The following is a 24,506-nucleotide window of genomic DNA, read 5'->3' as shown; positions in this document are numbered from 1 at the left end:
GTTCTACGTTTAGACCATACTCCAAATCTTACGACAGGGGGTTTAGCTGTCCCATCGAAGACGTGCTTGGACTGTAGCAGTATGGGGTCAGGTAAGCTCACTGACAGACCCTTACTGGGGAATGGGCTGAGGACACGTGTACACCTTGGTATGTGTGCACCCGCTTCCCCCCAGCCCTATATAAAGGCCCTCATCCTTCGCCGGAGGTACGCGTTCTACAACTTTGGGAGCCACTTTTTCACTGTTCGCTTGCCTGACTTGAGCGTCGGAGGGTCGCCACCGGGAATCCCTTCCCGGCCCGACTTCTGTGCAGGTTCGCCGGAGTTTCGTACGACCAATCGGAGATCCACGCCAGCGACTCGGAGAGCGCCACGTGTCCAGCGTCCGTTGATTCAGCTTTCGGACATGATCAATTTGGCGCCGTCTGTGGGAACGGTCCTGCATCCGATCGGAAGCAATGGACGAAGCTGGGCGACAACACACGGTGACGCTTTCCACGGAGGAACTCGACGCTCTGATCGGGTTGAGGGCCGCCAAGCTTGTGGAGCAAAAACAGAAAGCACCAGCCGAGCGGCCGGAGCAGCAAGCAACGTCAGCATCTGGTGGTCGAGCGGAAGCACCACAGGCCACCGTTGCATTCCATCGGGCCCTATTCCGCACCCCTGAAGCCGCAGCAACTAATCGAGATCGGGGATCTTCTTCGGATGAAATGCCTAGACGAGATGAAAGAAAAGGGAAAGCCCCCCGAGCGGACGCATCGCCCGAGAGGATTAATCGCCAATTTTCAGAGGTTATTCTACGAGACCCTTTGCCCAAGCACTACGTACCTCCGACGATTGGCGAATACAATGGAACCACCGATCCAGATGATCATTTGGGCAAGTTTGATAACACGGCAACCCTGCATCAATACACAGATGGGGTAAAGTGTCGGGTTTTCCTCACCACCCTCTTTGGATCGGCTCAACGGTGGTTTCGGAGATTGCCGGACGGATCTATCTCAAGCTTCAAAGACTTCCGGACGGCTTTCCTCCATCACTTCGCAAGCAGTCGGCGCTATCAGAAGACTAGTGTCAGCATGTTTGCCATCAAACAGGAAGCCCGCGAATCGCTCCGAGCCTACATCCAGCGATTCAACAGAGTGGCCATGGATATTCCAACGGCCACCTCGGAGACCATGATGAATGCCTTCACACAAGACCTAGTGGATGGAGATTTCTTCCGATCACTCATTCGGAAGCCGCCTCGAGACTACGACCACATGCTACACCGGGCCAACGAATACATCAACGTGGAGGAAGCCCAAGCAGCCCGGAAAAAAGAAGCTCCAACCGAGCGGGCTCCTCCTGCCGAGCGGAAGCCGCACGCTGCTCAACCACCCAGAGGACCGAGGGCCGAAGCAATCCGCTCCCCCCATGCTATGTCCCACGTGCAGGAGGTAGCTGCCGCTCGGCCCAAGCCAAAGAAGAAATGGACCCCAATGTTCTGCTCCTTCCACCGGACGGATACGCACAACACAAGGGATTGTCGAAGTCTTCCCTTGATTACTCATCCCGTTTCCCGAAGTGGTGGTCGACGATCACCCTCATCCGATAGACGACAGAGAACTCATGAAGTCGATCAGACTCAAGCTGACAGGAGAAAACAACAGACTCCCGATCGGCATCGCTCTCCGAGGCGGGAGAATCGCCGAATGTCTAGAGAACGGTCCCGACCGTCCGCTCGGGAAGAAGAAAATAGAAGTAATACTTCCCGAGGCGAGATCAACATTATTGCTGGCGGGCCGACTGGAGGCGACTCTAACCGAGCAAGGAAGGCGAGCGTCCGACAGCTCCAGATCCATGCGGTCGGCTACAGCCAGGAACGGGCAAGTGGACCCGAAATCAGTTTCGGGCCTCGGGATTTGGAAGGAGTCGAAGTCCCCCACGACGATGCTCTTCTCATCAAAGCGGTAATAGCTAATTATACTATTCACCGCGTTTTTATTGACACAGGAAGCTCGGTCAACATCATATTCAAAAAGGCGTTCGATCAACTGTAAATTGACCGCGCCGAGCTGCTGCCCATGAAAACCCCCCTCTATGGGTTTACGGGCAATGAAGTCCTGCCGGTCGGACAGATCCGACTAGCTATCTCACTGGGAGAAGAGCCGCTCAGGAGGACGCGGACAGCAAACTTTGTGGTGGTTGACTCTCCCTCATCATACAATGTCATTTTGGGACGACCGGCGCTCAGCGAATTCCGCGCGGCCGTCTCCACCTTCCACCAGAAGATCAAATTCCCCGTCGAGGACAAAGTGGGAGAAGTACGGGGAGACCAACTAGTAGCTCGGCAATGCTACGTCGAGATGGTCCGAGCAGAAGCTAATTCCGCTCGGAAGTCACCACAGATCGAGGTGAACGCTATAACTGAGAAGCCTCCCTCTCTAGTTTATGAAGAAAAAGAGGAAGTGCAGATTCACCCGACCCGAACGGAGGCCACAACGTTTGTTGCGTCCGACCTGGAGGTAGGCCAAAAACAGGAAGTGATCAAATGCCTCCGGAGAAACTGTGATGTCTTTGTCTGGTCAACGCACGAGCTGCCCGGAATTTCGCCGAGCATAGCGCAGCACGAGCTACATGTCCGATCGGACGCTCGGCCGGTGAAGCAAAGAAAAAGGGATTTCAGCGCCGAACAGAATGTCATCATCCGGACGGAAGTTGAGAAGCTTTTGGAGGCCGACCATATTCGCGAGGTACAGTTCCCGAGCTGGCTGGCGAATGTAGTATTAGTCTCCAAGCCGGGCAACAAGTGGAGAGTGTGCATAGATTTTCAGGATCTCAACAAAGCTTGCCCGAAAGACTTTTATCCTCTGCCTCGGATCGATCAACTGGTGGACTCCACAGCTGGCTGCGAGCTGATAAGTATGCTCGACGCTTACCAAGGCTATCATCAAGTGCCGCTCGCCCGAGAAGACCAAGAAAAAGTCAGCTTCGTTACAGCCGACGGCACCTATTGCTATAATGTGATGTCGTTCGGACTAAAGAACGCAGGAGCCACTTATCAGCGATTGATGAACAAAGTGTTCAAAGAACAGATCGGGCGAAATCTGGAAGTATACGTGGATGACATTCTCATCAAGTCCGTCCGAGCGGCCGATCTCTTTGAAGAGATGGAAGAGACTTTCCGAACGCTACGGAAATATGGAGTCAAGTTAAACCCACAGAAGTGCCTGTTCAGAGCAAAAGGAGGGCGTTTCTTGGGTTACATAGTGACCGAGAGGGGCATCGAAGCAAATCCCAGCAAAGTGAAAGCCTTACAAGATATGCCGCCTCCAAGAAATCTGAGGGAAGTGCAGCGCTTGACCGGTCGGATAACTGCTCTGTCCAGATTCATCTCAAAGACCGCCGACCGGAGCCTGCCTTTTTTCAAAATATTGCGCAAAGCCACCAAGTTTCACTGGGACGAAGAATGCGATCGGGCGTTCGAAGATCTGAAGACATATCTAAATTCTCTTCCGGTACTAGCCAAGCCAACTATGGGTGAGCCACTTTTTATCTACTTATCTTCAACCGAGCAAGCCGTCGGCTCGGCACTAGTAAGGGCGAGCGGAGAAGAGCCTGTATATTTTCTGAGCCATATTTTAAAAGATGCTGAATCTCGCTACACTGGGCTCGAGAAACTAGCTTTCGCTTTGGTCCTCGCCGCTCGGCGCCTCTGTCCTTATTTCTTGGCTCATACTGTCATCGTCCGGACGAATAGCCCATTGGGAAGAGTGATGTTGAATCCCGAAGCGTCCGGACGGCTCATTAAATGGACGACGGAGTTGAGCGAATTCGACATCCAATACCAGCCCCGGTCGGCGATAAAGGCGCAGTCCTTGGCGGATTTTGTCACCGAAGTACAAAGGCCAGAACCCGAAGCCATGTGGAAGATATTTGTGGACGGATCGGCTACTCGGCTCGGGAGCGGTATTGGTGTATTGTTGCTTTCTCCCCAAGAAGAAAAGATACATCTATCCGTCCGGCTTGATTATAGAGCTACGAATAATGAAGCAGAGTATGAAGCCCTTATAGCCAGCTTACAGGCTGCTCGGCATGTAGGGGCCGGACGGGTGACGCTACATTCAGACTCCCAATTGGCCGCTCAACAACTCTCAGGCTCCTTTGAAATCAACAACGCTCAGCTCAAGCTTTACGCTCAAGCCTTCGAGAAACTCAAGGCCGACTTCAGAGAGGTTATTATCCAGAAGATACGCCGAGCGGAGAACCAAGCGGCCAATGAGTTAGCCAAACTCGCAAGCTCAATAACGTCGGTCACCATCCAACAACCAATTGAACAAGTTTCGCTGGTGGCTCACGTCGACCGGATGGAGGGCCTCTCATTTCCGAGCGACTGGCAGACACCCATCATGAAGTTCCTCCGCTCGGGTGCTACACCGTCCGATCGGGATGAAGCCCAGCTACTAAGGAGGAGAGCCGGTCGGTTCACGCTCGTTGGAGACCAACTATACAAGAAGGCTTTCTCTCGCCCACTGTTGAAATGCGTGAGCTCGGAAGACGCGGCGTACATCCTCCAAGAAGTGCATCAAGTATCCTGCGGTGGGCATCCGGGCAGACGATCGCTGGCTAAGAGAATCCTGCTGGCCGGATACTTCTGGCCAACTTTACAAGCAGACGCCGCTCGGACCGTCGCGACGTGCCTTTCTTGTCAAAGGTATCATAATTTCTCTCACCAACCGGCGGAAGAAATGAAGGCAGCTACTGTGTCTTGTCCGTTCGACCAATGGGGAATGGATATCGTGGGTCCGTTTCCTATGGCGACCGGACAACGGAAATTTTTATTGGTGGCGGTTGATTATTTTTTCAAGTGGGTGGAGGCCGAGCCGCTAGCTAAGATCACCGAGCAAATGGTCAAGAAATTTATCTGGCAACATATCATCTGCCGATTCGGCATCCCCCGTCGACTTGTTTCAGACAACGGTCGACAATTCACAGGAAAGTTGCTCGAAGATTGGTGCAGAAGTTATGGCATCGAGCAACACTTCACGTCTGTGGCGTATCCTCAAAGCAATGGTCAAGCCGAAGTAGCCAATCGGGAAATTCTTCGTATTCTGCGCGCTCGGCTTGACCACTTGGGAGGAAGCTGGGTAGATGAAGTGTCTGGCGTCTTATGGGCCATCCGCACGACCCCAAAGGAAGGAACGAGCGTCACGCCTTTCCATCTGGTGTACGGCGGCGAAGCGGTGATTCCTGTCGAAGTCGGCGTCGAGTCCGTCCGGATCCAGAATTATGATGATGGCAACGCCGAGCGGAGGAACATGGAGCTGGATTTGGTCGACGAGGAGCGAGCCAAAGCGTCCGTCCGGCTGATGGCGTACCGGCAAAGGATGAAGCAAAACTACAATCGGCGCGTAATCCCTAGATCATTCCAGGTAGGCGACTTGGTCTGGAAGAAAGTAAAGCCGGTCGGCGACGTCGGCAAACTGGAGGCTCCTTGGGCAGGCCCCTTCAAAATCATCGAAAAGCTCCGCTCGGGCGCTTATTATTTGGAGGATGAAGACGGGCGACAGCTGGACCGACTGTGGAGCGCGAATCATCTCCAACCTTATCGAGCTGGGTGAAAGGTGCACTGATGTAACTCGCTTTTGTGTATATTTTGGTTGCCTATGTACTTGTAGTGCAGGCAGTAAAATGATAAAAAGGATGACAAATAGCTTTGCCGAACGGCGGTGTTCAAATTAGCTTTAAAGGCCGTCGAGCTCCGACGTTAAATATCGAGAGACGAGCCGGCGTCTATAAATCATCCGAGCGGAAGACCGTCGAGCTCCGACGTTAAATATCGAGAGATGAGCTGGCGTCTATAAATCATCCGAGCGGAAGACCGTCGAGCTCCGACGTTAAATATCGAGAGACGAGCCGACGTCTATAAATCATCCGAACGGAAGGCCGTCGAGCTCCGACGTTAAATATCAAGAGACGAGCCGGCGTCTATAAATCATCCGAGCGGAAGACCGTCGAGCTCTGACGTTAAATATCGAGAGACGAGCCGGCGTCTATAAATCATCCGAGCGGAAGACCGTCGAGCTCCGACGTTAAATATCGAGAGACGAGCCGGCGTCTATAAATCATCCGAGCGGAAGACCGTCGAGTTCCAACATTAAAAATCGAGAGACGAGCCGACGTTTATAAATCATCCGAGCGGAAGACTGTCGAGCTCCGACGTTAAAAATCGTGAGACGAGCCGGCGTCTATAAATCATCCGAGCGGAAGACCGTCGAGCTCCGACGTTAAATATCGAGAGACGAGCCGGCGTCTATAAATCATCCGAGCGGAAGACCGTCGAGCTCCGACGTTAAATATCGAGGGACGAGCCGGCGTCTATAAATCATCCGAGCGGAAGACCGTCGAGCTCCGACGTTAAATATCGAGAGACGAGCCGGCGTCTATAAATCATCCGAGCGGATGAGGCCAATAAAAAGGATGCAATTGTCCAAGAAACTCGCCGTCAATATCGTTCGATCATCTCTACGTTCCGCTCGGCCCAATACCCAAAGGTACTTCATCGGTGTCTAGCGAGCGGTCTCTGCTATCAAAGCGGAATGTTGCATATTGGAAATATTACATATTTAGCCGAGCGGAAGGGCGAGCGGACAACACATTAACTAGCAAAAGGACAAAGTACGCGAAAGGAAATTGTTGCACTAAAATTAAAACTTTAGGCCGAGCGGCCTAAGTACAAAAAAAAGATCATTTTTTGGCCTAGTGGCCTAATTACATATAAAGACGTCTACTCAATGTAATCATAAAGGTCCTTGGGGATATTGTCCAGGAGCGCCACTTGATCGCCGGCCGGAATAGTAGTGGACTCCGGAAGAAGACCCTTAGACTTCAGATAAGTGGTGGTGGCGGTCATAGCCAAGTCGAAGGCTGTGTACATCTGCTCGCAGATTTTTTCAGAGAATTCAGGCGAGCGGATGTAGCTCTGTCTTAGGGCAGCGACCCGACTCAGCTCGGCCTCTTGATATTCTTTGAGGGCCGCCTGGGAGGCAGTAAGGGAATCCTGCAGATTTTGAAGTTTCTCCGCGTCGGCCGAGCGGCCCGCCTTCTCTTTATCAAGCTGCTCCGTCAGCTCCTTTACCTTCAGCTCCAGGCCCCGAGCCTCCACGTTCTTCTTCTCCAAATCGAAAATGGCCATGTTTTTCCGAGTGGTGGCCAAGGTTATTTTTGTGTCGAGCGACTTGACTTGTCACTCGGACTCGGCCAAGGTATGGGCTTGATCGGCCGTCTTTTTCTGCTCGGCCGCCAACAAATCTTGAGCTTTCTTCAGCTCCTTTTGCAGCTCGGCATACGAGGGGCCTTGAGAGCCGGACGGGCCGCTAACCGCCTTTAGTTGTCTCAATTCCTCGTCCACCATCGCCAGGCGGTTGGAGACAGCTATCTCTTCCACCCATCTCTGGCGAGAGAATTAGAAGTTGTTAGTGGCCGAGCGGAGATAATGCATACCAAACATTGAAGAAAACAAACTTACCCCCGTGGCCTCCTGCATATGGCTATTGGCCAAATTTCGAAGGGGGGTCAGCGCGACGCGCGCCCGAGCGTCAGCCCACATCTCGGCTAGAGGCCCCTTCAAGGTGATGGTGTGCTCGGGCACGGTTGGACGATCGGCCTCTGGCAGCAGCTCTTCAGTCGGGAGATGAAGAGAGACTCGTACAGTGCGGCCATGGCCTGTTGGGTTTTTCGGGCCGCGAAAACCGCTTTTCACGTCGCAGAAACCCTGAATCACCCAAAGCCATAGGATCCGTGCAAGGAAAAATTTCGAAAACACAAGTACGAGTTATAAACTACGATCTACAGTAGATCTATAAAGGAAAAACCATGTTTACCTTCGAAGCGTGCCCTCGCAAATCCCGCTCGTCCAACGGTACGCCGGATCTCGAGAGTGTCAACGTAGACACTCCTCTAATGATATCCACACGAACAAGGAGTGTCTCTCACACTCAAAGGATGGAGAAGAGAGTCCCAAGTGTGCTAGCACTTTCTAGAACTCTCGAATGGGATTGGAAAGGAAGAAAAGAAGAAGGTATAAAAGAAATCTTATACACTCACTAGTAGTATCCTTCCTTTGTGACCTTCACTCTTCCTTTGCTCTTGGATTCACTCAACCACCTTCTCCTCACCATCAAAGTCACGGCAACTCCAAGCCAAGAGAGGGGAGAAGCGAGGAAGAAGATAGAATGAATGCACACATCAATTCCCAAAATCAAAACTCCTCTCCACATTAGTGTGGTCGGCCACACAATGTAACCCCCTTCATTAATGTGGCCGGCCACATTAAAACCCAAGGGGAGAGTGTAACCCCCATGAGGTGGCATACCTCATGATGTGGAGGTGATGTGGCAAGGATGAGTCATCCTTATGATGTGGCAATACATCAAGTCAAACATGATGTTTCAATTTCTACTTGGTCAAGTCAAACTTGACCAATTGTCTTCCTTGTTGAGTTAAATCCAACCTTTGACTCAAGTCAATTTTAATTTAATGAATCTCAATTCATTAATATAAATTGACTCAATGAATCAAATCTAAATTAGACTCATTCAACAATTGAATCTAATTGAGTCTAACTCAATAAGTCTAATTTGAATCCAATTGGTTCATCATATGAACCCAATCCAATTGGTTCATCATATGAACCCAATCTCCATCCACTTGTTCTTTGTGTGTGACCCAATAGGTTCTTGTAACGTTGGCAATGTTTCTAAACTCCTTTAGAAACATAAGCAATGAGCGGCATCTAGCAATACATCATTGCTACCCAAGTTACAAGAAATGTTGAGATCCAACATCACCTTGTGACTATTAATTGTGACTCCTCACAATATATGACAAGTGTCCTTCTATCCTAGACATCTAGATTGATCAATGTGAGGCATAGACCGTGTCATCCTCTGACCAATCTAAATCTTGAACTCCAAGTAGACTCACTCAATCAAATGAGCTCAATATCTCATATTGACTCATTTGTCTATGGACATACACTTAGTGGTCTCACTCTATCAAGAATATCGATGTCACTCCCGTCATATAGGAGGGATAGATCCCATCTACATCACTCACATCCCATCCGCATAATTTGTTATATACCCAGTAATCGCCTTTATAGTCCACCCAGTTACGGGTGACGTTTGACGAAACTAAAGTACATAACTCCTTATGTAGGGATCCATGGTGACTTCAGGTCTAAGGACTAATAGTCATACTAATAGCCACATGAGAAAGTATATGACACTCATATAACGATCCATGATACTTTCTCATGGCGGGTCATTCAGTATACATTCTCTAATGCATACCCATGTGTCAGCTTGATATCTCTATATCCATGACTTGTGAGATCAAGTCATCGAGTTGACCTACATGCTAGTCTTATTGTATTAACATTGTCCCTGAATGTTAATACTCGACTAGGAATGATTTAGAGTAGTGTTCCCTATATCATCTCACTATCGATTCAACTAATCGATTGATATAGGTATGAACGTTCTACTCAAGGACGTTACTATACTTATTTTATCTGACACTAATACAAATAAGCATAATAACCAAAAACCAATGCCTTTATTAATATACAAAAATATGATATACATGAGTCCATACAATCATCAAATGATTAGCTCTAGGGCTCTAACTAACACGGGGGTCGCCCGACCGGCGGTCGGAAGAGGATCAGAAGCCGGCGTCGAAAACTGAGAATGAATGGTTGAGCGCTTGACTGGTTGACGAGCGGGCGGAAGGGTGCTGACCGGAATAGCTTCAATAGGGGCCTCCGGCTTGTCCCATTCCGAAGGAGTCCGATCAGACGAAATAGCTTCGACTTCTGGCGCCTTGCCGCGAGCATGTGCAGTAGCTCGGGCGGATGGTTGAACGGCAGAGGTAGCCGAGCGGAGTGGAGTTTCCACTCGGCGCCTCTTCGAGGCGGGTTGTCCCTCTTCCCGAGCGGAACCTTCTTCTTGGACAGTTTGTCCTCCGCTGGGAGTGGCTCCGCTTGCCACATGCTGTTGAGAAGCCTGAGCGGCCGACTCTGCATGAGTACCGCTCTCCCCTTTATGCGAGCCGACCGGCTGGATGCCGAGCGCCTCCATCTCCTTTGCTGCCGCGGCTTCGAGCGCCGCCGCCTTTCTCTTCAGAATGTCGGTCATTACCGACTCCATGACGATGTCAGCTGCAAAGGAAAGGAGAAAAATCAGTTAGCAATCAAAGCAAACGCCCAAGTAAAATTCTTACCGAAGCCGGTCGGAAGAGGAGTCCGTATGGGACTCAGACCGAAGATGTACATCACTCCTTCGTGAAGAAGCTTATTGATGTCGAGCCGTAGACCGGCTAGCATGTTTGCAGCATGGAGGTAGTCCGGTCGGGTCTTGAATTTCTTCAACTCAGGAGTAGGGGGTAGGTCGACCTGCCACTTGGTCCGGAAATTGGCCTGATCGGGCATACGAATATAGAAAAAATACTCCTTCCAATGTTTATTGGAAGAAGACAGCTTGTTAAAGAAGACTAGGTCGGGCCGAGCTTGGAACATGAAGGTGCCCGGCTCGGATTGTTTGGGGTAATAGAAATAAAAAAAGACGTCCGGTCGGAGGGGGATGTTGTGGATTTTGAACAAAACAACAACCCCGCAGAGAAGGCGAAAAGCGTTGGGTACTAGACTGCCGAGCGGAACACCGAAAAAGTTACAAACATCGATAATGAAAGGATGTACAGGGAAACGCAAACCAGCGGTAAACTGGTCGCGGAAGACACAGAAGGCTCCGCGCGGCGGCCTGTGCGGCCGAGCTGAGGGACCGACCAAAAGAAGTTCAAAATCATCGGGGATTTCAAAATTGTCTGTTAGAACATCAAAATCACGCTGGTCGAATCGGGACTGCATGGTGGTGTACCATGAGCCGAGGGACTGGTCTTCAGGATGAGAAGAACTAGCCATGATCCAAGCGGAAGGAATAAAAAAGGCGGAAAGGTAGAAGAAAGGCGGCAGCAAGCGAAAAAAGGCCCCAAGGATTGAAACTAGGGAAAGAAATGCGGAAGAAACACCGGAAATAAGGAAGAAAAGATATAGAGCCTTACTGTGAGGAAAAGGATCAAGGAAGAGGCGTCGGAGAGCGTCGGAGAGCAGGAATGGAATCGCCGGAGCACCGAAACACCAGGGACGAAGGTAGAGGTCGTGAAAGCAAATGAAGGGGATAGGGGAGAATGAAGATTTTATAGGGTGGAGGTCGGGCAGCCTCCACCGTTGGATCCAGGTCACGGGAATCAAAGCGTGCATCGCACCGTCCATTTCGAACCGCTTCGATCCCATCAAAGCACCACGCCGTCGTCGCCGTACGATGACGACAGTGCGCCACGTGGCATTTAGCCATTCGAAGCATTTAATGAGCGCATGCTCAGCCTTAATGTCGAAGATTGACGCAGATTACGAGGAGGTTCAAGGAATGTGGCTGTTGACTAACCTCAAGGCCATCCCTGTGGTAGGCCGAGCGGAGGATAATGCCACACAGGCGCCGCCCGGCTAGACTCGCAGTCCAGTCAGTCGGACTAATCGCCTCCTTCGACTAGACTTGAAGGGGAGGCAAGTGATCCGGCGGTAAGAACAGGGGACCCCCGTTCTGGGGAGTCAACGCCACGCGGAAGTCAAATGGCCAGGTGGCCGACCGGATATGGGTTGGTCGAACGCCCGGCCGGCTGACCGGGTTCTAACTGAAGGCGCCCCAGCAGGAAGCTGGGCCCCTGCGCTCATAGTACAGGATCGTAGGGCCGAGCAGAGGGCACCCTCGGCCGAAGACATGAGGTAGCATACTGCTAACAGTCTCCACAAAGCACATTACCGAGAATCTCCCAAGTCGACCACTATAGGTGTCCGGCCGGACGTAAGGCATAGGCTGGCCGGCCGGACGCTCGGCCGGGAACAAGGGGAAAAAGACAAGGGACGTCTTTCTCTGACAGCGGGCATGTTCTACGTTTAGACCATACTCCAAATCTTACGACAGGGGGTTTAGCTGTCCCATCGAAGACGTGCTTGGACTGTAGCAGTATGGGGTCAGGTAAGCTCACTGACAGGCCCTTACTAGGGTATGGGCTGAGGACACGTGTACACCTTGGTATGTGTGCACCCGCTTCCCCCCATCCCTATATAAAGGCCCTCATCCTTCGCCTGAGGTACGCGTTCTACAACTTTGGGAGCCACTTTTTCACTGTTCGCTTGCCTGACTTGAGCGTCGGAGGGTCGCCGCCGGGAACCCCTTCCCGGCCCGACTTCTGTGCAGGTTCGCCGGAGTTTCGTATGACCAATCGGAGATCCACGCCAGCAACTCGAAGAGCGACACGTGCTCAGCGTCCGTTGATTCAGCTTTCGGACAGGATCACCTATAAAGTTTGATATCAACTACTTGTATTCCATATACAATTCGCAAGTAGTCCAAATAGGAGATTGTTAGTTATTATCTCTAATTGGTGGGCTTAATTATAAGTTGTGTATATAAGTACAAACCAAACCTATTAATGTGATGCAACATAAGTTTTTTGGGTTTCGATTGTTGGATGTAAACCTTATATGTGTATAACTTATAGTCTCGCATCTATTATTATCCATGGGCTGATAATGGATATCCACTATATATAGGGTTGGTCCCCAAGGGTTTATAGTATCATCTTGACACAACTCATGATTCTCTATTAGACTTAGAGTTTTTTGGCGCCATCAATCCTAAGTCCCTTGGATGACTCTAAAGGAGGAAGACATGACTCTTCAATCAGATTCTTTATCATTATATTTATATATTTACTTTCTTATGTCATATTTAATTAATGACACTAGATCTTTTTATTCTTGTATTTCTTATATGTGAGTTTTTTATGTTTTAAAATTTATACGGCTTAAATTTTTTCAAGAACTAACAAGACTATCTTTGGAGAAACTTAAAGTTGAGCCCTTAGTGTAAAAGAATTATATGAAAAACTAATAAAGCTTCATAAAGGTATATATGATTCTAGAGTTACTATAAGAAATTTACTGTCCAAATAAGTGCAAAAAATTTCAAATAAAAGATTGAGAAATCGTGAGCTAAATGCATGACGGGTTCAAGAAGATATTAGAGAATACAGTAGAAATTGAAATCTCACAAGTATGCATTTAAAGTTTATTTTTAAACTTCACTTTGGTCATCTATCGTAAATGCAGTAGTAATTTTGGAAGATGAAATTTCTTGAGTAAGCTAACCTTGAGCCAAAAGAGAATTGTATAACTTTGACTGTGAGGAAGACAAAATTAAAGAAGGAAAGGGCATCGTCTTCAAAGTCGTAGCATGAAACTGAAAGTGAGGATGAGGTCTTCACGTGTGAAATTGTCGATAACTTGGCTCATTGAGGCAATATGGTCAATAGCTTAAAGAAGACCCCTAGGGCTGGCTGAGTTGGTAAGTATATGAGATAATGATTATAGTGATCAGGGGATCAAAATTTGATAGGAAATTTCATCATCTCTGCGAATCTATCCATGCACTTATCAATTTGGGTCCTCTCAATGATATGGGATAGTCGTGAGGGAGCCGCTAACATGGTGGTACCATGTTTAAAGGCTTGAAGAAGTTTGTAGAAGATTAAATGAGACATCTAAGGGATCATGAGATGGAAAACATTAAGTGGTGTTGGTGTAACTCATGGAGTTTGATATTGCAACTAAGTTGGTTGATTCAGTGATTCAAGATTCACTAGAGATCAGAGAAGGATAAAATGAAACATATGAGTGACTAAGAGGCGAAGAGCATAAGGGACAATGATAGCAGTAGCTGAAAGAAGATGAACTATGACACAAGAGTGTTGAATGTGTTACAAACTTACAATCCACTCTTATAAGTCTTGCTGAACCTATACTATCATCAACAATCCATGAACCAAAAAAGTTGCAAGTCCAAGCATTTTCTAAGGCAAAGTTAGAGTATCCACAGTGATGAATACCCTTAAAGAGCTCCTTCAACACCACGTTAATGCCACATCAAAAGTAAAAACCTCTCCATTTCTCTCCACTATCAAAAAAATCTCTCAACAACTTCGTGAGGATCTCACATTTTTCATTATCTCTCCTATATATTTTATCTTATATATAATTAAATTTTTATAAAATTTAAATCTATAAATTATTAACACCCGAAATAACATCAATAATTTTAAAAAATACATAAACATTACCATACATCAAATAAAAAAATATAAATTATAATAATATATAAAAATAAACTTAAACATATCTACGCTAGATCATGTCTCTGTTTAATGTTTTCAACCATTTTATCATGCATCGAAAGTTATCATGATGTCATCTCACTAGTATCTTTCATAAGAATTTCATAATTCTTATGAAAGATCTCAATTTTTCGCAAAGTCATTTTTTCTATTTGATATTCTTTAATATCTTGTCATTCATTATCGAGAATTTGTTCCATTGTGTCGCACTCTCTGACTTTGGATTTGTCCTTCCTCTTCGCTTCCTTTTGTCCTATCGGACGAATGCAGGCTTCAGAGTCATCCACATCAACACTCACATATGGATTTGGATTTGATGTTGAAGTGTTCCCCCCTGATTCAGATGTCCTTACCTTCTTGTTAAAGGAATGAGCAACTGATTATGAAGCATATATTTTTCATACTCTTTGAGAACCCTCCACACATATATATACTTGAAATCTTTGTTTTTATTGTTGGCTTTTCACATATTTAATGCGTTCTCCAACACATTCTCGTCACTCCATCCACTTTGATGATGAGTACACAAATTATTATAGGTAGCAGAAAACTCATTTACTATCGACACAAACTTATAGTAATGTGATTTTACCAATGACTGCGTCGGTGCTAATAGTTGCCCATGATTTTGCAAGGACCATGTCTTCGTCAAGAGATCAAAATCTTCGTTTCGAATCATCTGTCTCCGGTTAAACTTCACGCTCTTCTTGTGATGAGTGTGGTGGCCACTGAGATGTTGGAATAGACGATGACATTAGAGGTTTTTTGTCGTTGATAGATGGGTCGAAAGTAGTCCTTCTTGCTTCATTCGAAAACATGACTGGTGGTTGAGGAGGTGAAAATACGAAAGGCATAGAATGCATCCCAAATGGGTTGCTCATGATCTCAGTGTGAATACATACCAAATGGAGCTGGGGCGGTATTACTATGAAGGGGGAGCGAAAAATTTTGAGAACTTTGAAAATTTGAGAAAGTTAGAAGATCTTGTGGAATATATGAAATATTTTAAAAATTTGGATCGTATTACGTGTGACATAAAAATTGAGGATATTGGGCATCATGGTTTAGAGGAATGCTGATATTTTGAGAAGATGTATTTTCTTCTCCATTGGAAGAATTCAAAAGATTTGTATAATGAACATTGAAATTTTAGTCCATCTCGAATACTAATAGAGAATGAAATGATGAACGAAGTAGCAAAGGAAGAGATGAATGAAAAAAAAAAAAAAGAGTTGGTCATGTATTTATAGATTTTTTTAGGCAGTCCAAAAACCCAACATCCTTTAATTATAAGTTTCATTTGGAGAAAATTCCTACAAATATATCGTAGTTAGGAATCGAACCATGAATGACTGAGAGATAACTAAGAGCCCTTACCACTACACCATAGCTTGGGGTGAGCTCTATTCATTTGGGAGACTTGAGGAACTAGCATGAGATATCTCGTTGATAAAGTGCAGAAATAGAGATGGTTCTAATCTACTATTACTTTCGAGACTTGATCGAGTTGATCATTATATAGTAGAATTATTAAATCAAGAGTGGATGAAATTGAGAGAAATTATATGATGACTTACTCAATTTTTTTATTTATCTTTCTACATGTAATTATGAAATCGACCGTATAAAATATCAAAGAACAACTCTTATGCCAAATCTAGATGACTCTGTTGAATCAAATAAATCATAAATAGATTATTTTTTATTAAATAGTTGAGGGTTCAGTCGAATAATATTGAAATTAAGACGATGTTTAAGATTTGAAACTTGAAAGACTTTGGGTGGATTGAAAGATTTTTAGTTGACTGAACATGATGCTCAAGATTTTATTAATAAAATACAATAATTAATATTTTATTAACAATAGTTTAAATTATGTTTTTTAAGCAATCCATGATTTATCATTTTAGTATTTAGTATTTATATTTAATATGATAATATTTTATTATAAATTATGTGCTATGTACGGACATTCTGCCTAACATTCATTTCAAACGTGCCAACGACGCAGTGCCCGTGGCGGGGGTCCCAGAATATCCAGCACCAACTTAATCAGTGGATCAACTTCTCCAACCCATTTGTTACGGTACACGCGTCCTCACATCCACCATCCGATTTCTCTAATGGCGCAATGTCCGCCGTTCGAATTCATCCGCCCCCTTAAACGCCCTCACGCCTCTCCATAGTTTTACGGCGAATGGGGGAAGAAGCAAAATAGTATAAATTGAGGCAGAGCTTGTAACGGCTTCTCTCGAGCTCTTTACTTTCTTCTTCCGCGAGAGTTGCTCTTCTTTCCTTTCCTCTTCTTCATCGTCTTCTACTTCCGTCGATCCGGCTGTGGCGGCACCTGATGGCGGCCGATCGAGCTCGTCTACCCGCGCATGTGGTAATGTTTCTTGATTCATGCTGGATCGCGGTTTTCGCTTTCTTTCTGTTCGATCGCGTGGACGAATGTAGCTGCTGTTTGATTTCTGGGGCCTTAATGCTGGATTTGGTGGTAGATTGCCAAGGCTTTCGCGATTGAGTACTACCATCTGCTTACCCGTACCCCTGAGTTTGTCTTCCGGTTCTACAAGGAGGGAAGCATGCTCAGCCGGCCGGATCCTCGAGGTGAAATGACCTCCGTCATCGGCATGGATGTAAGATGCCTTGTTCACTTGTCTTCTTCCATCTCGTAGTTTTATTCATATTATTTGAGGTAAAAAAAGGAGTGGCGACCGTTTTGGACTATTCTTTATTTCTTTCTGTCTTTTATTGTTTGTTATTGTAAGATCTACTGATTGGGTATCTTCTGTTTGGTGTTTGGTGAATGACGGAAAGGCGATCAATGAGGAGCTTCTTTCCGTGGACTACAGCGAGTACGATGCCGTGATAAAGACACTTGACGCGCAGGAATCGCTTGATGGCAGTGTTACGATTCTTGTGACGGGGTACCTCACTGGGAATGATGGTGTCAAGAAAAACTTTACTCAGTCTTTTTTTCTGGCGACTCAGGAGACAGGATACTATGTTTTGAATGATATATTTCGTCTTCTTGATGAGGCTAATGATCAACCGTCAGTTAGTGCTTGGACAAGTGGAGATAGTGAACCTCTTGCTCCTGAACCGGGTATTATTTTGGACTACAAAGTAGCATGTTCTTTGAATCCAGTGCCAAGGCCTGATAACTTAGTCCTTAATTTCCTCTTCTTTTATGATTTGTGGCAGCTGAGCAACTGGAACAAGAGAAACTGGATGAAGCTGAAACTATTGATCCTTCAGCTGAGATTTCTTGTAGTGTCAAGGAGGAAGTGCAAGCAGGAAAAGGGATTGATGAAATTTCTAAAAGTTTGCAGGCAGTCACTCTGAATCCTAGTTCTTCTACTACTCTGGAAGAGTCACCACCAAGCAAATCATATACTTCTATTGTAAGAGTTCTTTATTGTAAACATTTTGCAGTTGCTTCATTTCATTCTTTAACACTTTGTCAAGTTTCACTGAGTAATATAAAATATACTTGAAATGTTAGTATATGAATTTTGTAAACTGATTTATGTATGCCAAGATGAAAATTTGATGAATCACTTGATCAATAATTGAGCTTCTGATTCTTTTTATTTATTTATTTTTTTATCTTTTTAACTATCTACATTTCGTAGAAACTTTTTTATATAAAACTCTCTTTGGGCATGTACTTGTTAAACATGTAATTTAGTTAAGAGAACTAGTTTCTGGTGCTTCCAACTCCAGTTCTTATTCATTTGGGCATGTACTGATTTTTTAACTTGGTTTGACATAAAAATGGATAAGAAAAAATATGGATAATGTAATAATTGAATCAGTTAGAGCTTGTGAGAAGTAAAAGGACCGCACAATTCATTAGTTCATCTCTTGGAATTTAAATGATCAGATAAGTAAATGAGCCATAAAATTGATAAATGGAGATTATGACAATGTTGCATGACTCAGTTGTATTTTTCTTAATTATTAGTGTTTTAATCCCATGATATGGAGAAAAGAGATGAAGATCAAACCGCTGGTAGTGTTATTTGTTCTTTTTCATACTTGAAGGAATATATCCTACTATCCTACGTGCTTCATATTATGTATTTTTCTAGCTGGTTTGTTTGAAATTGATTCTCTTACAGAGTTGATGAAGTTTTAACCATTAACAGTGAAATATATGACTTAGTAGGTTAACATCATGAAAGAGAATCCTACTCCACCTGTTTCTCTGCCCGTTCCTTCTAAACCTGCAGTTGTAAGCATTGGCCAACCAGCATCACCAACTTCAATACCAGCTCTTGTGATTGAGAATGCCTCTGGTAGTCCTAATACCACCGATAGCTACAGTAGTCCAGAACCAGAAGGTATGAGGAAGTTTCATGAGAGTTCTTTTACTTGTCATTATTTTTTATATCTTTGTTATGATCATCCTTTTTCATCTCAGCTGTTGGCTATTCAATCCACTTAAGGAATCTTCCTTTGAATGTCACACCTGAACAACTACATGAAGAATTCAAGAAATTTGGACCTATAAAACCTGGCGGGATACAAGTCAAACTTTTGAAGGTTCTTTTCAATTCTTATTTGTATCTTTGGTTTACTCATCTTCCAAGCAATTTTGTTTATATAAGTGATAATCATATTCAAATGCAGCAAAATGGAATTTGCTTTGGTTTTGTGCATTTTGAAGTGGCTGATGCTGTTGCAAGAGCAATAGAGGTATTTGTAAATGTTTTAGTTCTGTTTGTAATTGAATATAACATTGTTTCCATTCCATAATTTAGAACTGATAGTTTAAAAATATATATATATGCTAAAGTCAAGTCAGCTTATGAACATGTCGGTCCACTAGTTATCTAATTTCCTTTGATAGATATGAATACCATGTTTCCCTTTATGACTTAAGCAACCATCTCTTATTCATGGAAACAATTTTCTAATTGCAGAAACCTGAGATAAGGATCAGTAGTTTATAACCATGTTTTTTTTATGATCGATTTATTTCTAACAGGACAAGTGCTTGTTTTAGCTTGGAAAATCATACAGTTACCTATTTTTCTTGACTCAGTGTCTTGTTCAATGTTCGTGTCTCTCTCGCTCCAATAATGTTTTCTTGCATTATTTTTCTAATTTTGGTCATGTCTGATAGCAATAGATAAAAAATATAAGTCTTATATATACCTAGTTTAGTTTTTTTTCCCCATTAGTTAGTTATTTTAGAGATTATAAATACATGCATTGTAAACACATTTCAGATATATATCGAGTTTTCTTTTAACTAGTATCAGAGCCTACCCTGCTCTACCCTTCTCCCAACAAAATTGCCTCTTGTCTATCTATCTCTCCTTCCCTAGGTTGTAGTTCCCCATCTTCTCACAGTGATTAGGTCTCCACCCCACCCCACCCTCCTCTCCCCTCACTAAGGATTATGTGCACCACTACCACGTGGATAGGTCACCCACCACCACAAAGAAAATGTTTTTTTATTATACCAAAAGCTTCTTTCCTTTTTTTTATTACTATGTTCTTTCATAATCTATAAACTTGTTTTTGTTATAGTTCAGCTATGATGATATGTTCTACTAATGATTCTAAAATCAATAATCCTATCACAACCAATATCAAACTCATCATAGGGTCTACTTATCTTCTTTAGGTTCAAATATTTGAGATCTTCTTGGCTCTGTTTAGAAGGGTTTTCATCTCATGTTCCTACTTCTAAATGTGAAAGATCTTTTAGTATGATTGAATTCATAGTGATGTTTCTTTGTAGACGTATTCACACGAGCAAAATGTCTTATATATATCTATATAATCCCGTTAGCCTGCCTAACTGCCTGTGCGCGATGCACATGGGCGACTGAGAGATCGGGGCCCCAAAGTGAATGCACTCGGGTGCCCGAATCACTTTTGGGTGCCCCGACCTCTCAGTCATGTGCGCCGCACATGGGTAGTTGAGCAGGCTAACAACTTTTATATATATATATATATAGCCTATTTCTATGGTAAAATTTAAGATTTTATGGTTTCTTGATTCAAGTACATATTTATATATACTATTCTATCTTCCACTGCTGTTTGTATATCAGGCTTGTTGCACAACAAACTTATTTATTATTATGGGCATTGGGTCAAAATACTTCAGCTTATGTACTTCAAATAATATAATAGATAACACACATCCATAGTAATTCACACTTCAAAATATGCTTTATGATTGTGATTCTCTTATATAGCAGAATATGTCTTATATAGCAGAATACTTTGCCATGATCTGAACAAACTAAAGTTGAATGGATTTCAGGAGTGGTTGACTGTTATATTTGTTTCAGCTTTAATACCGACCTGTTTTCTTTATTCACAAATCTTTAAATATTCAGGCTTCCCCTATAACAATAGGAGGCCAGCCTACATTTGTCGAAAAATCAAGGTCTAGAAATTCAAGAGGCAAGTAACATGATCTATTATGTAACATTTATTTGAAAAACCTGCAAAATAGATATTATTCTCTTGAAATTCAAACATTCTTCTGTTAGTTTAAATTAAAAATTTGTTCTTTTGTTTTGTGCAGCCAGCAACAGAGGCATGTACAGAAATGAGGGGATTAGATGGCGGAGAAGTGCTGGTGCCATGAGAGGGTTTTATGGCAGAAGCGAGAGCAGTAGGACTGACTTTGGCCACGGAGGTGGCAGTAGGTCAGGATGAGGTTGAACCAAAGAATTGAGCAAGGATCATCTGGTGGTCGAGGGAATTGATGTGGACCTACAAGTGATGAAACATGTGGCATACCTCAAGCTTTGTTGGCTCCATCCTTAAATCGAAAGGCTACACCCTCTACATGGCTAGCCACTGTTAGTCTCCTCTCAACACAGCAATTTAAGTTCATGTTAACATACTAGTTCAATGCTCTTACCACATGCCACCAGATGGATAGTTGACAAATTAGAAGTAAAAAAACATGACAAACATAATGTCAGAAAAGAGATGGTAATTGATCTGATTGCATTTAGTAGCGCTCATTTTCTTCTGGGCTATATAAACTCTATTAGTTTCAGAAAACCACAATGTAAACAAATACAAGTGATTGTGATTTTTCTAAGTCAAGTCAAAAAAATATTCAGTCAATGACTAATTGGTTAGAAATCAAAAGTGCAATCATTTTCTTGCTATTTTTTTTTCATTGAGATTGATTTTCACTCCTAAGTGTTCGGGATTTGACTCTTGCTATATTCTAATTGTTGCATCCTTTTTTCCAGACTTGTTGCACCTAGGAACATGATGTTGTACGTTTCTTTGCCGGTGTCAGTGTCCATTACAAATAGATGATAATGGGCATTATTGCTTCTCTTTGCTTTCCTTCTCCTTCTCCTTCTCCCTCTCCCCCCTCGTTTCTTTTCTTTTCTCCTCCCCCCGCCTCTCTTCTTCTCCAACCGTAGTCTCTATCTCATCTAGTTTGTCTCCCCCCAACCTTCTTTGTGCTATTTCTTTGAGGTACAAGTTATTTTGATGTGTTTAGTAAAGAATTTAAGTTAAGCTTGTCTATTATACTGATATGTGTTATTAAGTATGCAAACTGTGCATGGACTTGGACATTCTGCATATGAAGCTCGAGGATCTTATGACTCAACATGGTTGAGTTGTGATCAGTTGACATGAATGCAATCAAGGTGGAATTGAAGGTAAGCAGAAAAGGATGTCTTAGAGCATTCATGGGACTAAAAATTCTTGGTGAGGTGAACTCTAGAATGAGGATCATGGTGTGCTTACTAGTTTGATGGCTTAATGACTTATGATGGGGGTGGACTTAGAAGTGATCAGTGAAGGATGTCTTGAAGCATCAATAGGACTAGAAATTCCTAATGAGGTGAACTCTAAGCTTTCCTTAAAGGAGGTGGACTCTATGAGTGAGCAGAGAAGGATGACATATTGGAGTAAGCTTGGAGTGCTTTGTGTATTGAGGGACACAGTTGAAGGCATGGAGAAAAGAAACTTGTGAGAGATTATGAGTGAAATATAATCTTGGGTTTGAATCTTTGGGCAACATTATTGACGGATGATATGTGTAGCTAGATATGGATACACTACCAAGTGATTTGCCTTTGACTAAGGGACAATAAGTCTTGGGTTATAGTCAATAATTAAGCTTGATCCTATAGTTTTGCATATGAAAACTATGCTTCTAAGGATGGAAGCCAAGTTAAATCAAAATTCTCAAACCAATTTAGTCAATTTGAGGTGAATCTTAATTGACTGAAATGTCTAGTTTATTTGAGAGCCAATTGAATGCCAGGAATTAGAGAAAAGAAATTCTCAAAGTATATATAACCTATTCTTCCGAAAAGGCAGTGGGGTGCTCACATCTCTAAAGTGATAGCAGGGCGGGCGGTGGTCATAAGCTCACTCTCGAGCTTGGGTTACTTTATGGACTATGGGAGGGGGCACAACATCACATCTCCGGAGTGCCTTATCCCTAAAGAAATGTTGGTGGATCAACATTTTACTGTATGTGGCATTCAATGTCAGCCCATGTTCCTTCATTGATCTATGCACTCGATATCATCTCTTCTTTCTAGTGAACTTGATTCCTAAGATGGAATGCCGATGGGATATGGCATATGGCATCTCTTCTTCTTTTTCGTGAAGGCATATGGCATATGTCTGATCTAACCTAAAGTATATGGGATTAAACCTAATCTTTTTCTTTCAGCTTGTGTCTTTGGATGCATGTCTTCAAAAATAGTATTGTTCTATTGAAAGTCAAACTCTTTGATTATTTTATTAAAATTAAATTTTTGGCTCTAAGGTGTTTACTTTAGTTCACAAATATATTGGTGTGATCATACTCCAAGTGGTCGAGTTCAACCAAGTTATATTGATGTATTTAACAAAGACTTTAAGTTAGGCTAATATTGAGTTACTAAAGTTTATTTTTCAAATATGTAGTTTAGAAATCTTGACATGTAACTATAAGTATAGTGAAAAAGTCCAAGTAGGTCAAGGTTCACTGTGTTGATGCAAGCATGCCCTCAATGGTGGTGTTTGCCCTCAGTAAAGAATCTAATTCTATATAATGCAAAGCAAAAGGAAAATAAAAAGTGGAAAAGTTTCACTAAGATTATATCTTCCACTAAAAATATCACTCATAATGCTCACTAAATAGGAAAAAAAACACCCTTTCTGAGAAGAAAGCTCTTCTTTACACGTCTTTGAGTGTCCTACAACCTTCAAATGCACCCTACAGCCTCTAAAAGGTTTGAAAAAGTTCCACCTTGGAGAAATTTGCCATCCCAACCATCACGATGGAAAACCACATAGAAAATGATTCAGAAATTTTCTATCTAAAATAGTGTTTCTTTGGCACTTGGATCACAGTTTAGGCCTATTTGAGCCTAGATGTTCCTGTAACAAATGCAAGTGTATGAACCTAAGTTTAGACGTTAGCGAAGGTTTAAAGTTAAATTATCTTGTGGGTTAATAAGCTATGTTAAGTGTGTTGGTCTGGGTTGGCCGGCTGGAGAGGGTTGAGTTGCCTGAAACACTTAAAATAATACCTTCTCGTTCTTTCAACTTAGGTTAGCAGCAATAGCAAATAAAATTAAACAGAAATAGCAACTTTAAATAAAACAGTAAAAGACACCAGAATTTACTTGGTTACAACCTAGCTGGTTGTTAATCCAAGACAAATGACAACTCTTAAGAATCTCCTTCACTGAAGGCGGAGAAGCCTTTTACACTCGTTTAATAGCTCAGACTATTGTTAGGAAATCAATACAGAAGTTGTTCTCTTATAGCCCTGGAAAAACTTATTCTCAAGCTGAAGGTGCCTTCCATAGGGCTGGAAGGCGCCTCCAGCGTGGCAAAAGGATAAAAATTTATCCTTTCCGCCAACGGACAGATTGCCTGGTCGAAGGCGCCTTCCATGGCTGGTTGAAGGCACCTTCCATGGCTGGTTGAAGGCACCTTTTGCCTGAAGGTCGCGGAGGCGCCTTCAACTCCTATTGAAGGCGCCTCTAGCAACTCCATAGCTCCATTCTAGCTCTTCCGCTGCTTCGATCGCCTGGGTGATTTCAGTCAACCGAAATAAGGTTCACCCAGGCCCAATTTCGGCATTCTCCTCGAGCAGGCTTCCGCTCTGGCTTCTCGTCCCTCGAATGTTGTGCACGTCTTTCTCGTCCATCGGCGTACTCTACCACAACATCTCGTCCCTCGGATGCACCGAGCCCATCGGCTCTCTCCCGTGTCGTCCTT

General features: G+C 43.9%; 1 protein-coding gene across 7 annotated transcripts in view; it reads left to right on the top strand.

Moving 5' to 3' along the window:
• The first annotated feature begins 16,472 nt into the window (after nt 1-16,472).
• LOC122042915 (nuclear transport factor 2-like) overlaps nt 16,473-24,506 on the top strand; it is a 35,822-nt gene continuing 27,788 nt past the window's right edge. For 5 of the 7 annotated variants that reach the window (XR_006129388.1, XR_006129384.1, XR_006129385.1 and 2 more), the window contains exons 1-9: nt 16,474-16,659; nt 16,775-16,912; nt 17,094-17,382; nt 17,481-17,680; nt 18,448-18,622; nt 18,703-18,824; nt 18,912-18,977; nt 20,639-20,705; nt 20,830-21,109. Coding sequence is in view for 1 of the 7 variants with exons in the window: in XM_042603311.1 (XP_042459245.1) it covers nt 16,624-16,659 (36 nt within the window). In the remaining 6 variants the exon portion in view is untranslated. Of the gene's footprint in view, nt 16,660-16,774; nt 16,913-17,093; nt 17,383-17,480; nt 17,681-18,447; nt 18,623-18,702; nt 18,825-18,911; nt 18,978-20,638; nt 20,706-20,829; nt 21,110-24,506 lie in introns of all 7 variants that reach the window. The other 2 variants (XR_006129389.1, XM_042603311.1) reach the window with 2 other exon arrangements.

Source organism: Zingiber officinale, chromosome 2A (assembly GCF_018446385.1).
Source record: "Zingiber officinale cultivar Zhangliang chromosome 2A, Zo_v1.1, whole genome shotgun sequence".
Lineage (NCBI taxonomy): Eukaryota > Viridiplantae > Streptophyta > Magnoliopsida > Zingiberales > Zingiberaceae > Zingiber > Zingiber officinale.
This window is presented reverse-complemented; position numbering and strand designations above follow the sequence as displayed.